The sequence below is a fragment of the Parasteatoda tepidariorum genome, chromosome 10 (genome assembly GCF_982258835.1).
Source record: "Parasteatoda tepidariorum strain Cologne lab strain chromosome 10, Ptep-v5.0, whole genome shotgun sequence".
NCBI classification, from domain to species: Eukaryota; Metazoa; Arthropoda; class Arachnida; order Araneae; family Theridiidae; genus Parasteatoda; species Parasteatoda tepidariorum.
In genome coordinates, this window is record NC_141764.1 from 88,817,339 (window position 1) to 88,826,354 (window position 9,016).

General features: G+C 34.2%; 1 protein-coding gene across 1 annotated transcript; it reads left to right on the forward strand.

The window, feature by feature from the left end:
- The first annotated feature begins 4,969 nt into the window (after positions 1–4,969).
- On the forward strand, positions 4,970–5,851 carry LOC122273007 (ATP-dependent DNA helicase PIF1-like). Its single transcript, XM_043057051.3, has one exon. It carries the CDS (start codon positions 4,970–4,972, stop codon positions 5,849–5,851), a length of 882 nt encoding a protein of 293 aa, XP_042912985.3.
- Positions 5,852–9,016: the final 3,165 nt, after the last annotated feature.

The following is a 9,016-nucleotide window of genomic DNA, read 5'->3' on the forward strand; positions in this document are numbered from 1 at the left end:
AAAGTTTTAAAATGTTGTATACAACAAGCTGTCGCATTCATGTTGAGATAATTTTCTAAAGGAGTAAGAACACTTCATCAAGTTTAATACTGCATAGGAACCTATGCCCGGAAATGTTGTCATCATACGCCGCTAGAAGCGCTCCCCTATTACGAATTGTTTTTTGAGTGCTTCGGAACAGGTCATGATAGGGAAGCGCCCTTAACCACGTAAAATAACATTCCCAGCATGGGTTTATACAATTTAAATCCTGATGATGCACCCTAACTTCGCTAGAAGTTCGTCGCAACTGTTTTGCCTAATCCCTATTGTATATAACGTTCTTAAACTTATACATTTTGACAAAAAATAGAATAAAATTATCATATAAAAGAAATCTATAGCTTTAGGAACTAATTTCAGGTTTGAAATACCTATACCCAAATTATGGAAGAGCAAATATTTGTATAAATGCAACAAAACATATGTTTCACAGTGTTATCAATATCTTTGTACATACAAACAAAATAAAATATTATTAGTAATCAGGAATTAATACGAAAGAAGAAGAGGAATACGAAGTGAATATAAAGCAATACAAGTACTTGAAAAAAATTTTAAAACTTTATTTCGCTTCAAAATTAAATATATATATATGACTCAAGTGGTCAAATATGGGCGAACATTCTCAAGACACCAGATATGAATGAGAAAAGCAAAAATGAATTTTGAAAAAAATGCAACGTTGCAAACGAGAAAATTAAAAAAAAAACGATGAAAAATATAGCTAGCAAATCCGGGCAAAATTAATTTGTTTTCTTTGCAGGAAACATGCATGTCATCATACTATATACACGGTGTTTCGTTACACCCACCCCTAATTTACCTTATTTGACGCCTTTTCAAACTTTAAGTCAAAAAGCATGTGCACAAAGGTTTCCAATCTAATATTTGTGGTGTAAAAGAATCAAAACACACTATCAAAATCTGACGAAACATTGGTGAGTAGATGAAAACATTCAAACTAGTTTGATTGACTGAAAAAATTGAAAATGTTCCTAATAATCAACTCTCTTTAAGCAGCGGCAGTTAAATTTTTTTTATTCTTAATTCAATAAATGTTCTTAAACGGTATCTAATACTGCTTTTTAGCAACTATTTCCGTATTAGTTACTTTGAGACTTTACGATAAGCGAGTGTTACTGTGAAAAATTTAAATATTAAATTTTCAAGAAAGAATTTTAATGTGTACCAAAATGCATTTCGAAACTGATTCATCAAAATTTCATCAAACATGTTCGTCTAGAAATATAGCAGTTGTCCCAAAAATGACCAATTTTTTATTTTTTATTATTTATTTTTCACATTATCAGCACTTTTAGGACACTCGCTATCGTGTTCATTTAAAAAATAATTACTTAAGAAAATGTAATGAATAAAATCTAAATATTTAATATTATATTTTTATTTTATAGCTAGCGTTGAATAACCGGCCCAATTCTGAGTTTACAACTATCATTGTTCAACTTCGTAGCCTTCTAAATTTGAACCCCAACCAGAAGACAATTGAACTTCTGGATCAAGCATTGGGACAAATTAACCTTCGGTGAGGACTTTTTAGTGGAACTAAAAAGTCCTTTTGCGTTACAAGGAGAGGAAGTAACCACGAAAACTCCCCTCGGCTAGCCTGACAGAGGGGGAACTCTAACCCATGATCCGTCTACTACTGAGGATATTTAACGTCAGCCTTGTGGTCGTTGCGAGCAGAGTGCGGAATTCGTATCGAGCAACTATCTCTGGGATTCGATCCCGTGTCACCTTTTGGGAGGTTAGCAATCTATCCCCCAAGCCACCACGGCCGAAATCTTATTTTTGTTTTGAACATTGCATCATTAGGGTTATAAAAATGAAAATGTCATCTAAGAATGATTAACTGTTGATTAACTGATAATGATTTAGTTTTTTATCGTCATTTATTTAAAACTCTATTATAATCCTCTTTTATTTTATTTTTCTTTCTTTGAGAATATTTCAATTCCTGAGATTATCTAAAACAGATTTCTTTTTATATCTCTTCTTTAAAATGTGCTTTGCAGTAAAACAAAAACATTTTTTAAATCAGATTTTAAAATACTTTCAGAATGGAAAATCACGATAAGCCACTATAAAAGATCAAAGAGAATACTATCTTTTCTAGAAAAAAAACTAAACTATTTCATCTAATGTTTCTCACTATAACTAATAAACTGTTCAAAAAGTAATTTTAATAGACTCGTAGAAAAATTATATTTCATGTTTCATGCATTTAGTTTATAAACCAATTGCTTTAAAACGAAATGTCCTTCCTTACGAAATGTAATGAAGATAAGATAAAGTTATTCAACTTTCATTCAAGTTATTTTAAATAGGCTAAAAGTTCTAAAAAAAGTTAATATAATTTTCCAATTCAATAGTAACTGAAGGTTATTAAAATTAATTTAAACCCCTAACCCCTTTTATATATAAATATACATATATATATATATATATATATATATATATATATATATATATATATATATATATATATATATATATATATATATATATATATATATATATATATATATATATATATATATATATATATATATATATATATATATAATAAGCAAGACAACAACCTCTATGTTATCCCGCCAGATGTCGCTCGTCTGAACGAAAGGCATAGAACTTTCTTGATGTAAATGAAGAGAGTCAGTTGGAATTGTCTGTCCGAGTAGTTTCTAAGTGAAACGGATAACCTTAGTGATTAAGACTCTAAGTGACTATATCTTATACTATAATACGAGGAATGGTTGCCAAGTCGAAAATCGCCCCAGAATTAATAAACTCCGGTAAACTTGGGGGTCTGGGGTTTTTGGCCACGAGGAATCGATTGGCGCCGGTTTTGAAGCGCTACGGTCGAGCAGTTCGGAGTTACAGAACCGGAGTTATAATACGAGGAATGGTTGCCAAGTCGAAAATCGCCCCAGAATTAATAAACTCCGGTAAACTTGGGGGTCTGGGGTTTTTGGCCACGAGGAATCGATTGGCGCCGGTTTTGAAGCACTACGGTCGAGCAGTTCGGAGTTACAGATAGGATATTTTCAAGCTTTATTTGTTCGCCATAATGGCTGTAGATGGCAGCACTTAAATTTTCTTTGTCTATTGCCTAATAAGTTTCAAGCGGTAACGTGCTGCCATCTATAGCCAATATGGCGAACTAATAAAGTTTGATGACCACACGATTATTTTTAAATCACAAAATTAAGGTAAGACAAATATAAAAGAAAAAAATAAGGATAACTTTGATATTTTTACTAAATTTTCTTTTGAAAAAGTACGATTCTAATTCCACTGCTTTTTATTAAGGGAAATTAATTAATGAAATTTTGAATTTAGCGCTCGTTCGTTAACTAAAAAGATTCGTTCTTTTTGATTCGTTCAAAATTCCAATTTTCAAATATTCGAATTTCCAAAAAAGCATTTAAGGAACTGATTTCGATTTCAAATCACCGTCAACAAAGTCCGACATTTCAATATTCATCAGATTTCAAGCTACATTTTCAACATGCAGAACGCACCTCTACATGAAATTCTTCAAGGAGCCGGAATTTTGGAACAACAAGCGATCAACTCAATTCTACCCGCAAATGGACAACTAGAAGATACCGTCATTGTCAGAATGCTTCTCCATTACGCCGAACAAGCTTACCCGACCGTCAAAGTTACCGTACTTCACCCTGAATTTGTCGCACGCTTCTACGTTACAACAGCGGATGGCGCTTATGAAGGAATGGCTCTTCTCAACGATATCAGCGACCAGAACAAGGCTTCCAACTATCTATACGGCGTTCAACAAGGATTCGACGTGCTACTCATTCCCATTCACAAGAGAGTTTAAATGGATAGAGGCGAGCACTGGATGCTAGGAATTTACGAAGCAAGCTATGGAGAACGTCAACTATTAGTCTGCGTCCCAGTCGACAACCCGCTGCCCATCAATGCTGTTTTGAGAAAAATACTGCGACACGTTTTGAATACCGTTGTTACGAATGAAAAGCTTAACTAAGCTGGGCAGGCATGGCCCATAACCTTGCTGGCAGAGTTCAGTGCGTTGTGGAAAATGCTTAGCAAGCATAATGAAAAAGTCATCTTTTAACTAATCAGAAATTTTATTTAGCAAGAAAAATCATAACTTAACTTAAACATCATAAAGGAAAAACAATCCTCTCCATAACATGAGGTAACGTATTCAATACATACAGTCATGAAAATCAAAAGAAACAAAACTCCAAATCCAATCTTGATTTGTCATATATATACAATATAACAGTTGCATAATGAGGGTACTTACACACTCAAAATTAATACTATGCAAATTCTTTCTTTAAACTATTTTTAAATGTTCGAACTCCCTCCTTCAGAGGTTTTTCGAACTCGTGATCTCTGACTCTCACTCGAACCTTGTTCATCGAAATTCATAGTCTGACAGGATGCATCGTGAAACCTCGCAACGCTTACCACCACCAAGATGACGCGTCTTCCTGCGGAGTTTACATCGTCTTTTATGCTCGACAATACCTCTCTCATCGACGCTTTTTCCTGGACAAGAATTTTCAAGAAGCGGATGAACGGAAGCAAATTTACGAATTCGTTGTGAACAGTGACCAATTGTCGGGACCATCTGAAGCCGCATCTTTCACATCTTCGACCAATATGCACGCTTTGAATATCCAAGACCCGATGATAACGCCGTTGCGCCCGACAAGAGCAGTCAAGCAGCGTAGCAAGGAACGAATCTCGGATATATTGATGGAACTTAATGCATCTCAACGAGAAAAATACCGCAATTATGAAAGACGCAGACGAAAAAACGAAACAATGAGGGGCCGCAACATTCGCCTAGAGGAACAACGCCGCCGTAATGAAAGACTCCGTAGAGCTGATAATACGAGGAACATTGAACATGCGCGTTGATCCCGAAGAAGAAGAATTCGCGAAATACCTGCTAATGCTCGGCGACGGGGAACTCGAAGTGAATGAACTCGGCGAAATAGAAGTCCCAGAAGAAATTCGCTCTGGTGGTAACCTCATCGAGGAAATCTTCGGACCATGCCTCAGAAGTGGGAACTACGAAGCAATGAAGAATCGCGCTATTCTTGCACCATTGAACGACGATAAGGACAAGATCAACGAGCAGATTATCGCTATGCTTCCAGGCGAAGAGAAGACATACACAAGTTTCGACTCGGTAAAGGATCAACATGAAGGGGGAATTCAATTCGCGCCTGCATTCCTGAACTCGATCAACATCGCCGACTTGCCTCCACACAATCTGAAGCTCAAGAAGAACGCCATCATCATGCTTCTCCGAAACTTGGACGTTTCTGAAGGAATGTGCAACGGAACACGATTGATTGTCACCGAACTTTGCAACAACATCATCAAGGCTAAGATCATCACCGGTGAACACGCAGGCCGACAAGTACACCTTCCAAGGATCACGCTCGGCTCCAGCAAATCACAACTTGGCGCAACTATGCAACGGCACCAATTCCCAGTTACTCCAGCATTCGCCATTACGATACACAAGTCACAAGGCCAAACATTCGAATTCGTCGGCGTGCTTCTCCTCACGTCGGTCTTCGTGCACGGAATGCTCTACGTCGCGTTTTCAAGAGTCAAGCGTCAAAGTGCGTTGAAGGTCCTGCTGCCTCCTGAGAATCCAACCCACACCCGAAACGTCGTATGGAAGGAAGTCCTGAACAAGAGAAACTCACCAGCCGCACCTGCCTCTCCGACGAGAAACTACCTGGACAACATGGAAGACTTCGCAATCGATGATTAATGTTTATTATGTTTATGCTGTTATAGGTTTATAATATGTTTCTTATGTATGTATATATGTTTGGTTTTTCTAAATAAATTTGTCAAAAATATTGAACTTCAACACACTTCAATCTTTACACTGCTCACTTTGTATCATTTCTTTAATTGTATAATTTTTTGTTATCAATTACATTTTATTTCCTATGACTTTTCAAACTTTACCTTTGTATAGAATAGTTCCAAACTCTAACTTTGTTTAGATAGTTTACAATGGTGCACTTTAACCGGTTATCTTTTCACCAATGGTTTCACAAATTTTCTTATGGCATGTATTGTTTTGATAAATCACAATTGAAAATTTAAATCTTCGAGTTAGCTTCGATACCTGTTTTCTCCGAGCGGAGCTCGGTCACCCGCTGGTTATTAGTTAATTGAAGTTTGTTTCTGTGTGAAACTTGCAACCTGTGTGGTTCGATCCTGTGTAACTAAATGTTTCTGTGTGAAACTGGGAACCTGTGTGGTTCAATCTTAAATATTTAAGAGTCTGTGTGACTTATCATTAAAGAATAAGCATAATCATTAAATGTCTTGACTGACTTTATTAATGGTAACCAAGGCATTTACATATATATATATGTATATCTAATGTGCGTGCGTGTGTGTGCTACGGCCAGATCGTGAATTGGCCGAGGATGGCTGGCCAAAGTCCGAAATTATTCTTGATTTCGGGAATTGGCCGCACAAATCGCGAATTGGCATGGGAAGATCAGCCAAAGTTGGAAGAAAAAATCATTATACCAGGCAAACCGGGTAAATGCATACCGGCCAGTGGCACTTGACCTTAAAAAAACATCAGTGCAGGATATACCGGGCAAATGTATACCGGGCAGTGGCACTTGACCTTAAAAAAACATCCGTGTAGGATATACCGAGCAAATGTATACCGGGCAGTGGCACTTGACCTTAAAAAAACATCCGTGTAGGATATACCGAGCAAATGTATACCGGGAAGTGGCACTTGACCTTAAAAAAAATCAGTGTAAGATATTCCGGGCAAATGTATACCGGGCAGTGGCACTGAACCTTAAAAAAATATCAGTGTAGGGTATACCGCGCAAATGTATACCGGGCAGTGGTACTTAACTAGACCTAGTATGACAAGACCTTTGGTATGCATGACAATTAAATAGACAATTTAATAATGATTATTAAATTAATGATTATTTAATAGACGATTTAAAAACGTCTATTTTTTATATTTTTAAATTAGAAGATTTATAAGAATTATTTATATAATTATAGAAGGCAGCCAAAGTAAAATATTCACTGATCGCTTCAATTATTTCAGACTTTGGCCAGCCATCCTCGGCCTCTTCGTGATCTGGTGGGCCAATTCCCGAAATCAAGAACAATTTCGGAATTTGGCCAGCCATCCTCGGCCACTTCGCGATCTGGCCGGACTTCGAGCTTTGGCCGTACCCGTAATTTTTACCTAAGTGCTTCGGTAATGATTTTGTAAAAATTAGAAATGAGATATGTTTTTTTTTAATTAGAGATAAAATTTTGTGATTTTATCGTGATACCTTAGAAAATGGAAAAAAATCTATTTTTCTTTCTTTGTTCAATTTACTTTTCAGTTTTATATTTTTTACCAAATGTATGGTAACAAGAACTATAGTTTTGTAAATCAGAATTTTCGATAAACCATTGCCAAGCGAACAAAAAATTACGAAATGAATTACTTAAATACTGTATATTTTGGTTTTGGTGTTTTTTTTTTTTTTTCAGAAATGCCATTAATATAGAGAGCGGTAATTTTAGTAGAGTTTTTTTTCATGTATCACCATTCAGTGTGTATAATCATCACTCATTCAATAAATTAAATCTGCAATAGATGACAGAAAAACTTTGATATTTTAAAATGATGCTCAGTAATGATGATTCAGTGTGTATAATCATCATTCATTCAATAAATTAAATCTGCAATAGATGTCAGAAAAACGTTTGATATTTTAAAATGATGCTCAGTGATTATGATTCAGTGTGAATAATCATCACTCATTCAATAAATTAAGTCTGCAATAGATGTCAGAAAAACGATTGATATTTAAAATGATGCTCAGTGATGATGATTCAATAAATTAAATCTGCAATAGATTTCAGAAAAACGTTTAATATTTTAAAATGATATTTATAACAAAGAAAGAGAAAAATTGAAAGTTACAAAAACATTTAAAAACTATCAAACCATGTATAATATTTAATTTGAAATTTTTACTGATCAATCAAATATGTAAATATTTAAAAACCCTTCAGTAAATTAAACAAAATGTAGCTAATCTTTAATTAAAATGTAAAATTTTGATTTAGTAAAAATAAAATATAACTCTAGTAATAAATTTAGCTTTAGTATGTTTGTAAAGTTTATCTATGAAAATTTTTCCGATGTATAGATATTCCGATTTATAAAATGTGCCACCTTATAATATCAAATCTTCTCAATACAGATGCGATAGTAATAGGAGGGGGATACTGTATGACTTATTAAAAAGTAAACATTGATTAAAAATTAATAAAAAAGGTATGAATAATTTACAGGTTATTTTATTAATTCTATACAGTTGAAATTCAAAAACATTCGAATCTTAGTTACATTAAAAATAATAGCAAATTATTTTTTATTGAACAATAAAAAAGCACCGACAGTAATGAGAAGAAACTTTAAAGAAAATAAGCATTTTTATCCCGTTAGTTTCCTGTTCCCTTTCCTATTATACAGACTAATTATCAACTAAAATTCACACATACACGTAGAAAAAATATCTAGTAAAATTATTATACTGTGTAGTAATGATGACATTTCTGGTTAAATATATCCAAAATATACGATATTTAAACCATTTATTCGGTAATTTTTCGCTTATATTATAACGATTCCTTGTAAATTCTAGTGTCAAAATAATGGTACTTATTACCACACAAGAAATATAAAATTAAAAAGTAAATTTAACACAACAAATTGTTTTTTACGTCCATGTTCTAAGCCATATAATGGAAAAATTACCAAATTTTACCAGGTATACCTAATTTTATCACACATTATTAATCCGTATTTTATTGCTAATTTCCACTTCAGTAAATATTACCGATCTTTTTGATGTTTGCTTAGAGCCAGAAACACGGT

What these genes read in the sequence shown, in the direction of transcription:
- LOC122273007 (XM_043057051.3), top strand. Translation starts at nt 4,970, where the DNA reads ATGCGCGTTGATCCCGAAGAAGAAGAATTCGCGAAATACCTGCTAATG.